At 36.4% G+C, this 16,833-nt stretch overlaps 1 protein-coding gene across 1 annotated transcript; it reads right to left on the reverse strand.

The window, feature by feature from the left end:
- Window positions 1–9,340: 9,340 nt before the first annotated feature.
- On the reverse strand, window positions 9,341–10,555 carry LOC103452820 (uncharacterized). The gene has a single exon (XM_008392356.3). The coding sequence runs from the start codon at window positions 10,553–10,555 to the stop codon at window positions 9,341–9,343; it is 1,215 nt and encodes a 404-aa protein (XP_008390578.2).
- Between the last annotated feature and the right edge of the window lie 6,278 nt (window positions 10,556–16,833).

Raw genomic sequence — 16,833 nt, forward strand, 5'->3', positions numbered from 1 at the left:
GCAGCCTGACGCGGGGTTTGTTCGTACCCGCCTTTGCTAAACGAACCGGTTTATAATTTTATTTGTGAGTAAGAGGTTTCAAATTTGATTCAAAAGAATAATAATTTTATTCATATTTTTGAAAAACTGGAAAAAATAATCCTTACCGATTTGGAATCGAGATCCGAAGAGGATCTCACATTCTAGATTTCACAGATCGAGAGATTCAGACTGCTTATTTTAAAACTTAAGGTCTCGATTAGCCTGCCTACATCATACAATCGAACTAGACTCTCTTTCCTTTTCTTTTCTTTTTTGAACAAAACCATATTATCTATATAAAAAGAAGAGGTAGGTTTAACCTCATAATGGGCTAGCAATAATGTAGTTCAAATTCACTTTTGACAATAATCGAACCTAAGACCTTTCATTTACAAATGAAGAAGAATACCACTAGACCGTAGTACTAAGTGGCACCCCTCCCTCTCTTAAATGGTTCGAATTTCTCAGTTCGTCGATTCTGGAAAGGAATTCACCAAAAGGCATCCTGTTTTTCTAACCAAAACTAGTATGCTTATACATGGCAAGGCCAAAACAACAAGATGTGAAAAAAGGAATGAGGATTTTCTTCGGATTATCTTTGTGAAGATTTTAGGGATCATTTAATCGTGTTCATTCATCGTAAAACGTGCGATCATAAATCATTTTAAAAAATTTATTTAAAATTAAACACAAATAGTACTTGATAAAAACTGACAACACGATTCACAGTGAACGAATATGATTAAAGAATCCTCTGGTTCCTCATTCCGTAAAAAAGGGCATGACATGATTCTGCTCCGAAATGTTTTCTTTCATGTATCCTCTCATTATTTAATATTGCCAAGAAGATGGTGTTATGCTTCTCAATTAAGTTAGGAAATTATTTTCCAAGCACCCGAAAATAGAATTAGTCCACCAAACAACGTCATTGGCCTATCTATTCGTCAGATTATCAAGTTAACCGTATTTTGACAAAATTTGCATATTACTAACAATCTCTCTAATGCTCAGTGCTTTGCAAGAGGAAGACAAAGGATCAAGGACAGAGCTGTATAGGGCTTAGGAGGGCATCCGCCCCCACTCAATTGTGTGTGTGTGTGTACTTTTGCATTCCAATTTCGAAGCCCTAATTAAACTACAAATGAAAAATTGGATTGCATTTCAATTCCAACGTCAATTCTAATTTAACTATAAAAAAAATGGTCTAATGGAAAAAAGACAAGATATATCCGCTAGTTTACATGCTTGTGACATTAGCATTAACTCTTCTAGTTGCTATTGTTGTTGGATATATGTAAACAATCTGTGACTATTTATATATGCTAATAAATAATAAATGCAATAGGAATTAACAGAATATAAACTAGAATACGAATTATAAAACAGACAACTTGAAGATCGAGGCTTGCGTACCGCAATGTCCTTGAAACAGAAATTTCGTCCCTACTATGTGCTTGTAGTTCTACAGACGTCTGCTTCACCAGGATTCAATGATCAAGTTAAAATTCCAGCACCGGAAAATTTAACTTCTAGCGAATTTAGTGTGGTTCTCTCAGTAAGAAGGTTTAGGAATGTAGAAGATGAAGTTGATTATTTTCTGTATTCTAAATGCCATGCAGATGGATGTATATGTAGCAGATGGATGCCTGTTTGCAACAGGTATGAGAATGAGGTGTGATTGTTAGGAGACATCTCTTCAGAATGGTGCTTTGCTTTATGTTCAGAAAGAACTCTCAGACTTCATCTGAAAATATGAGTCTTTTCATAAAAAATAAATAATTAATTAAATTCGAATTTAATTAAAAATAATTAAGTAAATCAGAAAAATAATTAATTAAATCATTTAATTATTAGAGCCCCAAGGCCCATCTTTTGACAATTAAATATATATTAATTACCAATTAATTAGTACACCTCAAAGCCCAACCTCAAGGGTGAGCCCAATTTTAGTCTCCAGGCCTATTACTCCAATCACTTTCTCTAAAGGACAAAGCCTTATAAAGTGATAAAATCTTTTGGGAATGGGCAATGTGGGACAAATAAATTTCTACTCAAACTACTCAAATTTCCAACAATACCCCACATTTGAGTTGAAATTTCATTCAAACTCCAATAAGTACCCCACATTTGAATGCAAATGTAAATGCAAATGTGTGACTAGGCTGCCTAAAACTGAGAGAGAATAGTCATGATATGCATCAGGTGAAGTGTCTTTTGGACTTGAACTTACCCTAGTGAAAACATATCGGGTTTACTTGGTGACGCAGTGGATGTGGAAGATCTTGAACTGTTCACCGCAGTAGTAAACAGAGACAATATGCTACACACATATCATGGCTGCCACACGTCAATTCATACGGTTGTGTTCATTTTGGCCCTGAACAGATTCCGGATTTCGTAGGAGCTTTAGAGAATTTAGCTATTTCAATTCTCATAAATGTGGCCCCATTTACTCCTATATAGGTGACATTAATTAAGAATAGTCTGCCATATTCCTCTTGATAACAAGATATTAAAGTCATTAAATGTATAAAACATAACCCCTCAAACGTCAACAGACAACACACATTTTATCATAAGAATGGGTAAGGTGTGTGTTCAACTTTTGAATCAAACTCAACCAGTTTGCCTATTGAACCTAGACCATGGGATCTCCAATCAGCTAGGTTAGGTTTCTGCCCAGTTCGATTCATTGAATTGACTTAAGACCTATTCCCTTCGATGTAAATAATATTTGCTCTCTTGGTAGGCCTTTTGTCAAAGAATCAGATATATTTTCCTTTGACTTCACATAATCAATGGATATTATTCCATTGGAGAGCAACTTCTTAAGAGTATTATGTCGACGCCTAATGTGACGTGACTTCCCATTGTATACATGACTTTTGACCCTTGATTGCGCGGCCATACTATCACAATGTATACATATAGCCGTGACCGGCTTTGGCCACATCAGAATATCCTCCAGAAAATTTTTGAGCTACTCAGCTTCTTCGCCAGCCAAGTCTAAAGCTATAAACTCGGATTCCATGGTGGACCGAGCTATACATTTTTGTTTGGAGGATTTCTAAGATATTGCTGCACATTCTAAGGTAAAAACATATCCACTTGTCGACTTGGATTCTGTAGTGTCAGAAATCCAGTTGGCATAATCCAGTTGGCATCACTGAAGCCTTGTACAACATGTGGATATTTTGTGTAGTGTAATCCGTAGTCAAGTGTATTTTTTAAATACCTTAACACTCGTACTAAAGCATCCCAATGCTCTTGTGCCAGATTACTTGTATATCTACTAAGCCTACTTACTACATAAGCTAAGTCGGGCCTAGTTGAATTCATCAAGTACATCAGACTTCCAATTACTTGAGAATATTCAAGTTGAGATATGGCATCGCCTTTATTTTTCTCCAACTTGCATCCAGGATCAAAAGGAGTTGCAGCAGGTTTGCAGTCAAATTGACCAAACCTTCGTAATATTTTTTCTGCATAATGGGATTGTGTGAGGACATATCCTTCAATATTTCTCTTAATTTGAATTCCTAAAATAACATCGGTTTGACCTAAGTCTTTCATGTCAAAACTGGAATTCAACATTTTCTTTGTTTTGTTGATTACATCTTTATTGCTTCCCATTATGAGTATATCATCCACATACAAGCAGACAATAACACAAGTTTTATCATTACTCTTAATGTAGACACATTTATCAGATTCATTTATCTTGAACTCATGTGTCAACAAAGTATGATCAAATTTCTCGTGCCATTGTTTTGGTGCTTGTTTAAGTCCATATAACGACTTAACTAATTTGCACGCTTTGCCTTGTTATCCTTTAAGCACAAACCCTTCAGGTTGTTCCATGTATATTTCTTCATCTAGTTCTCCATTTAAAAATGTTGTTTTTACATTCATTTGATGTATATCAAAGTTGTATACAGCCGCAATCGCTATTAACGTCCGAATTGACGTTATGCGAGAAACTGGAGAATAGGTGTCGAAATAACCCAACCCTTCTTTTTGGCGATAACCTTTGGCTACTAAACGTGCCTTGAACTTGTCAATGGTTCCATCCGCCTTAAGTTTCTTCTTGAGAATCCATTTATGACCAATTGGTTTACTACCAGGAGGTAAATCAACCAATTCCCATGTGTTATTTTCCATAATGGATTCCATTTCACTTTTAATTGCTTCCTTCCATAAAGGGGCCTCAGAAGAAGACATTACTTCTTTAAAAGTTCTAGGTTCATTCTCGGACAAGAAAGAAATGAAATATGGTCCAAAGTTTTTAGAAACTTTGATTCTTTTTCCTCTTTTTGGTTCCACATCATTTCCTTGGACACCAGAAGAAGAGACTTCATCATGACTATGATCATGAACCCTCTTTGTATTAGAACCAGATTCTTTTTCTTTGTAAGGGAATATATCCTCAAAGAATTATGCATCCGCTGATTCTAATATAGTGTTGACATTTATGTCAGAAATCGAGGATTTCACAACAATGAACCTATAAGCAGCACTATTATTTGCATATCCAATGAATACACAATTAATAGTTTTAGGTCCTAGTTTCGTTCTTTTTGGTAATGGAACTTGCACATTTGCTAAGCAACCCCACACTTTAAGGATTTTATAAGTGGGTTTATGTCATTTCCATAGTTCATAAGGTGACTCGTCAATTTTTTTAGAGGAACCTTATTCAATATGGTATTTGCAGTAAGTAAAGTTTCACCCCACAAACTGTGTGGAAGCCCATAACTATTTAACATGGAATTAATCATATCTTTGAATGTTCTATTTTTTCTTTCGGCAACACCATTTTGTTGTGGTGTGTATGGAGCCGTTGTTTGATGTATAATTCCATGTTGTGCACAAAAATCTGAGAAGGCAGTAGACTCATACTCCCCTCCTCTATCAGATCTAAGTGCTTTGATTTTTCTCTCAAGTTGATTTTCAACTTCAGCTTTATATGTCTTAAACATATTCAAAGCTTCGTCCTTACTATGAATCAAATAAACATAACAATACTTACTGCAATCATCAATGAAAGTGACATAATAATTCTTTCATCCACGAGTTGGTGTGGATTTAAAGTCACAAAGATCACTATGAATTAATCCAAGTAATTCACTTGATCTTTCCAAAATTGACTTTCTCGTTTGCCTAGCAAATTTTGATTCAGTACATGTTTCACACTTATGATTAAAATCAATTTTGAATTTAGGTAATAATTCTAATTTAACCATTCTATGCATAGAACGAAAATTAACATGTCCTAATCTAGCATGCCAAATATTAGAAGACTCAACAATATAAGTAGAAGCATTTATTTTATTAGCATCATCAATGGCAATTACATTGAGTTTCACAAGGCCATCAGCCACATAACCCTTTTCCAACAAACATCCCACCCTTGGTAAGTACAAATTTGTTGGATTCCATTACAAGTTTAAAGCCTTTAGCAATTAGAATTGGTTTAGAAACCAAGTTCCTTCGCATTTCAGGAACATGCAGCACATTCAGCAAGGTCAAACTTTTCCCATATGTGAATTTGAGTACCACCTTGCCATATCCCTCCACAGCAGATGAGGCAGAATTGCCCATATACAACTTTTCTCCAGGGGCAGCAGGGTGATATTCGATGAACATATTTATGTCAGCGCATATGTGCTTCGTAGCACCATTATCCATCAACCATTCACTCACATTCGAGACCATGTTAACCTCGGATACAACAGCAGCCAATTCTTCATCGGTGGTTGCCATGTTAGCATGGTTGTTGTTGTTTCCGTGGCCATGATTTCCATCCTTGCGATAATAACAATCTTGTGCCTTATGACCAGATTTGCCACACACATAGCAGGCGCCCTTAATCTTCTTCAGATTCTTGCCTTTAGGAGCAAGGGCAGATTGCACAAACTGCTTGGTTTTCGGAGCAGGAGCCTTATTCTTTTTCGGCTTAGCCTTGGAGTTTCCTCCCTCAACATAATTCGCATTGGCTTCAATGGCTGCAAACCGTCCAGAACGGTCTGCCTTTCTGTGGTCTTCTTCCACACGTAGCCTCATAATCAAATCTTCCATATTCATCTCACGACGCTTGTACTTGAGATAAATTTTGAAGTCATTCCAGGAAGTTGGCAATTTCTTGATTATCGCCCTAACTTGGAAATGCTCATTGATCTCGCATCCCTTAGAATGCAATTCATAGATCAACTTCTGGATTTCTTCGACCTGAGATACAATAGATTTTGAATCCACCATTGTATATTTGAGAAACTTACCGATAACAAATTTCTTTGAACCGGCATCATCAATCTTATACTTTTTCTCCAGGGATTCCCACAACTCCTTCACTGTCTTGCACAAAGAATAAATGTCATAGAGATTGTCATCCAAACTATTCAGGATATAGTTTCGGTAACAAAACTCAGAATGATTTCAAGCTTCAATTGCCATGACAGTCTCTCTCGTCATTGGATTCTCATTAGACTTTGGAGCTTCTTCCTTGACAACATGAGCGAGATTCATTGTTGTCAGGAAGAACAACATCTTCTGTTGCAATCTCTTGAAGTCCAACCCTTTGAACTTCTCAGGCTTTTCAGAGTATTTTGGCACAGTGCCATTCACATTTACAGATTGTTGATCCATAAATTTTCTGTTTCAAGATTGTTGGATATATGTCAACAATCTGTGACTATTTATATATGCTAATAAATAATAAATGCAATAGGAATTAACAGAATATAAATAAGAATACGAATTATAAAACAGACAACTTGAAGATTGAGGCTTGCGTACCGTAATGTCATTGAAACAGAAATTTCGTCCTTACTCTGTGCTTATAGTTCTACGGACATCTGCTTCACCAGGATTCAACGATCAAGTTAAAATTCCAGCACCGGAAAATTTAACTTCTGGCGAATTTAGTGTGGTTCTCTCAGTAAGAAGGTTTAGGAATGTAGAAGATGAAATTGATTATTTTCTATATTCTAAATGTCATACAGATGGATGTATATGTAGTAGATGGATGCCTGTTTGCAACAGGTATGAGAATGAGGTGTGACTGTTGGGAGACATCTCTTCAGATGAATGCTTTGCTTTGTGTTCGAAAGAACTCTCAGACTTCATCTGAAAGGATGAGTCTTTTCATAAAAAATAAATAAATAATTAAATTCGAATTTAATTAAAAATAATTATGTAAATCCGAAAAATAATTAATTAAATAATTTAATTATTAGAGCCCAAGAGCCCCAAGGCCCTGACAATTAAATATATATTAATTATAATTAATTATATATTAATTAGTACACCCCAAAGCCTTAAATATATATTAATTATAATTAATTATATATTAATTAGTACACCCAAAGCCCAACCCCAAGGGTGAGCCCAATTTTAGCCTCCAGGCCTATTACTCCAATCACTTTTTCTAAAGGAAAAAGCCTTATAAAGTGATAAAATCTTTTGAGAATGGCAAATGTGGGACAAAAAAATTTCTACTCAAACTACTCAAATTTCCTACACTACTGCCACAATTGAAAGAGCATTTTCGGCAATGAAATTTCTGAACATCGAATGAGAGATCAATGGATCAATGATAACATGATTATTTTTATAGAGAGATCTATTTGCATGAAAATGCGTTGAATAATATTGTAAGATGTTGTATGAAAAACTTTATGGATTAATATATAAGTGTTTTGTGCAGTAAATTCTTGAGTTTTTTAATTGTACCTTGTTGTTTGAAGATGCCCTCATTCTTACAAATTTCTAGCTTCGTCCCTGCAAAAGATGATGCTATTAGCACTCATTTTTTATCTTTCTCACATTTTTCTTAATTTTCAGCCATAGAATCGAAGAAATTAAAGAAAACTAACGGACAGATATTAACGAGAGTGTGTAAGAGATAAATAAAGATGTGTGAATAGCACTATCCAACTACCAATAGAGAGGTCCATTTTCTTCTTCTAAAAAGTCGTCACCATGCGCGTCCTGTTTGATTGGGAGGATGATCCTATGGAATCGAGAAGAAAGCAACCGGTACCAAATGAAAGTCATTTGGTAAAAACCGCAAAACTGGCATGGTCCCTGTTTGCTGGGGTTCCGGATGCCAAATTCATCCATCCATTTATTCAAGATGTGAATTTGCACTTCCTATTTGTTCTATTAAATCACCAATAATCAGTTTATCAATGATCATGTCGATAACAAAGTCATTTGTAACTCAAGTAATTTATTATGCGTACAACGTTCCAAGTTTGATTTCTTTATCCACTGAGCTCTATATTCGAATCTCCTATTCTTAATATTGTTTGTATTAAAATAAATAAATAGAAATATGCAAATCAAGATTTTTGTTTTGAGACCTGATATAAGAGGAGATATTTGGGCTAAGGTTTTAAAAGATACTAGGCACTAATAGGCCGGCGGACAAAGACCTAGCGCTTAGTCGTCTATTAATAGTTTTGTTTTTAATTTTTATTAAATTTATATATAACATTTTATATAAATAATGTCTATTTATACTTAAAATATGTATATAATTGTATTAGGATACATAAATTGTAAAAATAGAATGACATATAGACTATAAAGTATTAGAAAATCTATCATTCTCAGTAAAATGCATCGTGTTCGAATTCTAATTGCTTTTACGTGAGAAGAGGGGACCACCCTCTTGCTAGCCTATCGTGAGGCTTAGCGCACTCTCCCTACCTTCTTAGTATAAATAATATCGTTTGATAAAATAAAATAAAATAAACTCACTTACAATTTATTGAAAAATAAAACGCAGAATGACAATTATCTATTTTCTGTTTAAGTAAGAGTCGTGACCTAGACAAGTCTAGATGTCATTTCTTATTTTCAAACCCTAGAAATTAATGGGGGCAATGGCTAGCCGCCTAGCGCCTAGACAGCGGTAGGCATAGATTTTTAGAACAATACACGTATACAAACATGAAACAATTTGAATGAATCAATATATAGAAATGGTGTCATAAAATAAAATAGATACAAACAAAGAAAAAGGGAATACTTTCTTCATGCATTGACCTCAATTTTCAAACACCTCAAATTTAAATAACTTAGTAGACTAATAATATTATTTATTTTATTTTGTAAATAAATCGGTATGACACCCTTCCACTTAACACTTCAAATATAAGTGATGGGAAACAAAAGCTATGTTCATAGGGTTTCATAAACAAACCATTTAAGCTACACCATAACTCAAATTAACCAACCCAAACAATTCACACACACAAGAATTAAGGCAGCAAAATTCTTGACACCAAAAGACATCAAATTTTCTTCAATTTAATCACATGAACCACTGATGCACAGCAACTCCAAGATCCCTCAGCCTCCCATACAAAGCAATGCATTCCCAATAAGCTCTCTTGCTCCCACCATTCCTCCTCCCACTCTGCCACCATCCGTTGCTGCACTCCAAGAACAGCTCGTCCACCAGACAGATTGTCCTCTTCCTCACCATGTCCACCACCACTTCCGCTTCCGCTTTCATCACAACGTAGTCCTCTTCCCTCACATTGTCTTTCAACCAGTCCGAAACGTCGTTTTCAGGGGTGCTTGAAGCCTCTTCGGGCTCTACCTCGAGGTTGTAGACCTCGAATTCATTGTTCATTTTCGGGTAGTTTTGATCAAACCATTCGATCATGCCGCGGTTTTCCTCGTTTAGGTCTACATTGACAAACACTCGGCGGTTGTAACTGTCGAGGGAATCACCCAACAACTCGGGGAGGAACTTGATTTTCTTCAAGTATTCATTCGATTTGGCCAAAACGAGCCTCGGCGGTTCCAGCAGCACGTCTTCCAGACCCTCTAACACCGTCTTCTTTTCCTCGGTTTCCAACTGACAAAGCCGCCGGGACGTCACGGGCAAGTCATAAGCCGGACTTATCTTCCTCATTGCCACAAAAGTGGCAGCGTATCGGCGGAGATACACGATTTTGTAATTGGGTTTTGGCCTAAAGGCGTTCGAAGGGTCGATGCTTATTGGAACGGCAACAATGCCGCCAATCTTCAGAATGCGATCAGCAAATTTAGCATCGGCCAAGTTGAATGCGAAAACGAAATCCATAGACTCGTCCAAGAACGAGCTTTTCGGCACCGACTCCGAATCCACAACGAAATCAAATCCATTGAAATCAAAAGGGTGAAGATTTTGAAGCGTACCGGCGTTGCCAGGAGCCACAATGAGAGATGTATCACCCTTTCTGCGCAGGCCTTCGCCGGCCAAATCACGAAAAAGCAGACCCAACTGCTTGAAATTGAAATTTTCGGATTCGAAATTCAAATCCAATTGGGAAACTTTTAATCCCCTCTGAATTGTTCCAAAGCAGGGCAGTGAAAGAATAACTAAACCCAGAAAAACGGAGCACCAAATAATCCGCAATGCCTTGGAATCCGGAAGATTGATCACCAAGTAAGTCCCGGAATCCAATCCCATCTGTCCACCATGAAGGTACTTCACCTTGTTTTGATCCTTGGCTGCAAACCCGTCAGCCAATTCCATTGCTCTGTTAATTTTCAACACTTTTGGTCCAAAAATCCCGCGAAAAGCTCAGCGAAAGCGCGGGATCCGATCAAAGAACAGCTCGAAAAGCCGGTTTGGGGAGTACCCAGATGCGGAAAAGTTTGAAAGATTGCAAGTTTGCAACGTTTTTCACGAAGGAATAGAAGGCAAAAAAACAACAGCGAAGAACATGATGGGATTTAGCGGGCGCAGAACCTGGCGGCGGTGTGATTAGCACCCACGAGAGCCACGAAGGAGTTTTTACACCAGAGAAGTAACAGCTGCCTCATCCTCTCAACCTCCATTGTCGTCGTCCTCTCTATCATAAACTCACTCTCTCCCCCCTCTGTCTCTCTTCGATTTTTTCACAAACCAGTGCGAGAATGGCGTTTCAGAATCTTACCCAGATGCTATTTTGCGACGGATCATCATCTGAAAGCCAGCCGTTGTCGACCGGAGCGGCGGATTGCGACGGGAGAGAGCGAGAGAGAGGGAGGCTGGGGGTTTGTGAAGAAAAAAATGATGGGGTTGGAATTTGGGTGATGGGATTGGAAAAAGCATGGGGATTTATTTATACAGAGAAATGAAAAATTATGGGAGAAATGTGAATTCGCATTACCGTTGGAGTTTAAGCAACTTGCTATTTTTGCGATTTCTGTGTTTGGGCCGCGTTCGGCCCACCTAAATGTAGAAAATGGGGGAAGGACATTGGGATGGTTGAGGAAGAAGACAAGCTAAATATAGTGTTCTAGGTTGGCATGGTTTGAGTGGATTTGTTTTGTTGTTTAGTTTAAACTCAATTATGCGTTGTTTTGTGCATTGTGTGTTCCAAGATTGTGTTGCATAGAAGCTGACATTCCAGGTGGGAGTTTGTAGTTAGAAAGTTAGTTCGATCTTGGAGTTGACTCAAGCGGCGATGGAGGGCGAGTAGTGAGTTAGGATTATGACAGGTCTAAAAACAACAATGAAAAGATGATGGGGTTATCGGGTTCACATGATTCCAACCAAGTTAAGAAATTTCACCTAATTTTTAGTTTTGCACCCCTAAAGGAATTTAAATAATGTAATGTTGCACTAAGACCAATATAAACGTGTATATGATATGTAAAATACATTCAAAATAACATATGAGTCAAGCCATATTTGTCTTAGAGAACATTTGAGTTCTTTTTTAGACTCTTACATACTTTTGTTTAATCACTTCTGTTGTTTTCATTTGATCTATTCAATCCAACAACTAAAAATAAAGAGATGCGTGTGAGGAGTTAAAAATGGTGTGTGAAAATCACCTCTCTTATTTTATCAAATCCTGACTTCACACTACACATATTTCAATTCCTTCCAATGTATCAAAACATGAATTTAGTGCAACTATATCAACCACTTTGGTTAAACATTTGAATGTAGTAATACTAATATGCTTACGTGCATATTCATAACTTTACTTACGATTTGAAAACATAGCTTCGTTAGTTCTTTCTTTTTCTTTTTCTTTTTTGTTGACAACGGGGCATAAGTCCGAAAGAAAATGAAATATTACTACTATGGAATTTCTTTTCTTCTCTTTGTTGAAATACTATTATAGAACTTGAATTCCTCGTGGAGGGCAAGACTTGGGTTTGAGCCTTGGAATTTAGAAATGGGTTTAGGCGTGGCTCGAGGCTCTACAATGCCAGGAAAGTCCGGTCCAATCTTAGTGAAGCATATGAAAATTTGCAAGGAATTACAGCCCAAGACTAATTTGTAGGTGCTAAAAAGTTTGTTAGAGTGAAATTTCCACTAGAAGTAGATAATTTAACTGACAGAGAAATGAGAGTTTTGTACTTTAATCTATTCGTACCGACAAAAATCCCGCTCAATAATTATTTATTTTGAGCACGGATTTTTTCTGGTCCAAATTTATCTTATTTTTACCTTGAATAATTTTTCATAGAGCTGGACATTTTAACCGATAAACTAATGAATGAAGCTGTACTGAAATGACAATAATAAAAATTTTGGCTTGAACAAGCTCGATTCTTGTTGTCACTTAGTACTACAGTCTAATGGTATTCCTCTTTACTTATAAGTAAGAGGTCTTATGATCAATTTGCGCCAAAGACGAATTTAAACCACATTATGCTTAACCCATTGCGAGGCTTATTCCACTCCCCCAGCCCTTAATATGGATAATATTATTTGTTAAAAAAAAAAGTTCGATTCTTGATTTTTGCCACTTAAAAAGCAAATGTGACCAATTATATGAAGTTAATCTTATCGATGTAACTAGTTTTTCTTATATTGAAAGGATAATGTTATTCACACACTTATTTTTATTACATACCTTTGTAAACTTTTTGCCGTTGATCTCTTTAATTCATTCGATTCGACGATCGAAAATTAAAAGGCGTGTGAGAAATAAAATAGGTGAGTAAATAGTACTACCCATATTGATATCTGAATTAGCATCCCCCTATCTCCCCCATTGTCTCACCCTTCCTTCCTCATCTCCATTCTCTCATTCGAGAGATTCTTCAGTGTGAGAAATTTTTAGTTGTAACGGGAACACAAGTGGTATACCACGTGTTTTAATAGGAATTGTGGGAAATTTTATTATTTAAGTTATTAACTTTTTAACACACATATCCCACCATTTGTTTAGTGACACGTGGTGTACTACCCCGTGTACCGGTCACATTGAAAAATCTCTCCTTCGGTGTTCCAAGAACATGAAGTGGTACACCCCTTTTCTCCACTTATATGATAATATGTGATGTACCTTTCGTGTTGCGCGTACAATAAAAAACTTATCCTCCTTCACAGTCTTGCAACTTCCATCCACACTCCGATGCAATGCGGTCATTCACTCGATTTTTCTAGTTTTTATTTGATTTGAGTTCGTTGGTGGGTATTTGAACCCAACAAAAAAACGATCAAATGAGTTTAAGCCCTAAACGAATAGAACCAATGGAAACGTACCTGATTATTTTAGGAGTGTGTTATCCACACATCCTGTTTTACTTCTCACACATCATTTGTTAATTTTTGCCCGTTGATCTTCTTCAATTCATTCAATCCGACGGTTGAAAATTAGAAGGGTGTGTGAGAAGTAAAAATAAGTGTGTGGATATCACACCCCTGATTTTATTCGGTTCAAGATTTTTCAGTTTTAAGGGTGAAACTCATTTCCCAATTGATTTTATAAACCTCAACTTCCTCCACAAATAAGTTTATCTAGAATTAATACAAATTAGAACATCATATTAAGCCTCGTTTGGTGGGTTGGTATGGTTAGCATAAAACGAGACTTTGAGAAATGGATTGAGATGAGTAAGACAATACGATTTTGAGCCTATGCAAAACTTATCTTGTGTTTTTATAAATTTGGAGTGCATATAATTTTGTAAAGTGTTGATAACAACTCCAGAAAATATCCATGTTTAAGTTATTATTGTCTTGAGCCACATGCACATCTCTTTTCACTTCTCACACACCCTCTGTTAATTTCCGTCATTCGATATTTATTCGATCTGGTAGCCGGAAATTGAAAGAAGTGTGTGAATAGCATCACCATTTGGGTAATAGCTCACCTTAATCCTTACTCATGAAGTCAGGATAGGATTAATAGTTGAAATAAGATTAAAGGGCTATAAAACTTCAAAACCCCTCTCTGGTATGAGCATGAAAACAATTATACTATTCTTTGCTTTTAATATAAGCCTATTAATTAGTTGTAGTCCTATGGTTTAATAAATATTCTTCGTAAGAAGTCTTAAATTCGACTCTCATAAATAAATAATGAGTAAGTTTTGAAAAAGAGTGATAGCTATGAGTTGATTGAAGTCTATCTCTTATAACATTAATTTGTAGCGAAGTAAAAGGTGGGGTATGTGAGAATATTACTGTCGGGAACCCTCCAAAACGTACGTGTCAAATTGTGGGAGACTAACTCATGTCCACATTGTACTCAAACAACCTCATTCACACACCTTCGACATATCTTTCTGGAATTTTTTCTGGCACTGATAGATATTTCAATTTCCTCGTTTCTGATATCGTCGGCACACAGCAAAAAGGTTATGCGACCCCCTCCACTCATTACCACGTTGAAATTGCTCATGTAATAATTCTTTGCAGGTGCAGTTTTATAGCCCTAGATCAAAAATAATTACACAAGATTCTGTACACATTGCGCAACACGACGAGTTCTCTGACTGTACAAAGCTACAAAACCCTAGCCAGGTCTGTGAGACAGTTAATTTTGAGATCAATTTCATCTTCTTACTGTCAAACTGGAACCCTAGTTACCAGTGAAATCCCATGTTGAATCCTGCATGAGCTATGTAGGTGTGTGTGCTCGCGTGTTATGGAAGCAGTAACACGTGGAAAGGTACTGCATTCTGCAGTTAAGTTACTGGAACTAGGGTTAAAAGGACAGAGAAAGCACAATTATAAACGTGAAGACTAATTTCAAAGAACATCTATGATGTTATCTGAAACTGGTAGATCTGCGCAAACATGTATAGCTCAATGTGATTGAGGTATTCCTTTTCACATCATCTCTTCTTCTACATAGACTGGCTTTTTTGGTACATCAATTAAAGAAGTTGGTATATGATGGACGAAGAATTTATTTTTTTAACAGAAAAAAACAATAACATCAGTAAAAGCATTGGAATAATGCCAAAAGCAACAATCTGAACAATTCACTTGCTAATCGAGCGAGTTAAGCAAGGGAATACACAATTCAAATGCTAATTGTCTACTCCATGCGTGCACCTTCTCACATGCCCTCATGTAGTGACATTTAAGACAAACACGTGAACAAGATGACATCAAATATTTGTAGTCGTTGAGCTTCGCACTTGTGTCAACTTGCTTTTATATCATGAAGGAATTGGTTGAGGTTCCACCTTGAAATGATGATTCGTAATGGGAGGAGTAGTCCAACTCCTTTAAAGCCTATGTAAGGTTCTTTATTAACTTTCTGACGTGGGACAACCTTTCACATCTTACACGTTCTCTCACGTATAGCAAAACCAGTGTTTTAAAAACCTTGCCCCAAGGCGCACCTAGTCGGCTTTAGAGGTGGGGTGGGAGGAAAAGCGCCTCTGTTTTGTGGGAGTGGGCAAAAAACTCGCCTAGCTTTGACGAGGTGCACCTAGGCACCCGAGGCGTGCCTAAGGCATTCATTGAGCATCCTTGTTTTCCTTTTTGAGTTGCCCATATCTGAAATTTTCTGATTGCAGACCATTTGTCTTCCCAACGAAGAAGATGAGTGGCGGGGGCTTTTTTTTTCCTTTTTTTATATTTTTTTTCTCTTTAGAGTTTAAAATGATCCTACTTTTCTGACATTTATTACGCACTATCTTCTTTTATGTTAAGTTTTATTTTTTATATTATTTTTTTCTCATATGTAAGATAGATAAGCATCTTTAATTTTTGTTTTTATTTTTTTTAGTATAAAGAAGCATTTTTTTTCTGAATATTTTGCCAGCAGGAAAAAAGATAAACATCTTTTTGTTTTTATTTTTTTAAAGTTTTATTATTTTCTTAAAAGAAACATTATTTTTTTAAAGCTTTATTATTTTCTTAAAAGAAACATTATTATTCTTATTTCTTTTTTTAAGACTACCTATCCTATCCAAATATTACCAAAAACTCTATGTATATGCACTTCCTTAAGATTCTAGATGTCTGATTCTACTCTATTTGTTTGATTGTTGATTAATTTGATTGCTTGGTTAAACTTGTTTGTGATGCTGTATGTGACTAGTGCACTTTTGAATAACAATGAATATTTATTTTACAAAGTATTATATTTTTTTTATATGTTATATATAATCGTATATAGTAAAGGACGTGGACAACACATTATATTGAGTGATGTCGAGCATATGTGCTCATCAAGCTTTATGCATGGGTCAACCTGTTTTGACACAAAAACGGTGGTTGAGGCTCCCCTCCAAAACTATTATAAGCTTATACAAGGTTCCTTTAGGTATCGTTTGGTATGTAGATGAGACGAGACGGAACGAAATGGGACGGGACGGGACATGACTGGACGGAACGGAAAGAGAGCAAAGATGCCCTCTGATGGAAACGAGGAAGAAGGAGACATAGATGTTATAATTTTGTGTTCCACGGATGTGATGTGGAACGAGTCGTTCCAGGGGGTGAGGCGGAACAAAAATTCACCCAAAATTCATCTCGTGGAACAGCCTGTTCCACCAGTTTTAGGTGCACCAAATATAAGACGAAACGCCTCGTGCCACTTCGTTTCGTCCCGTACCACGTAC

This window comes from Malus domestica, chromosome 13, assembly GCF_042453785.1.
Source record: "Malus domestica chromosome 13, GDT2T_hap1".
In the NCBI taxonomy this organism is placed as follows: domain Eukaryota; kingdom Viridiplantae; phylum Streptophyta; class Magnoliopsida; order Rosales; family Rosaceae; genus Malus; species Malus domestica.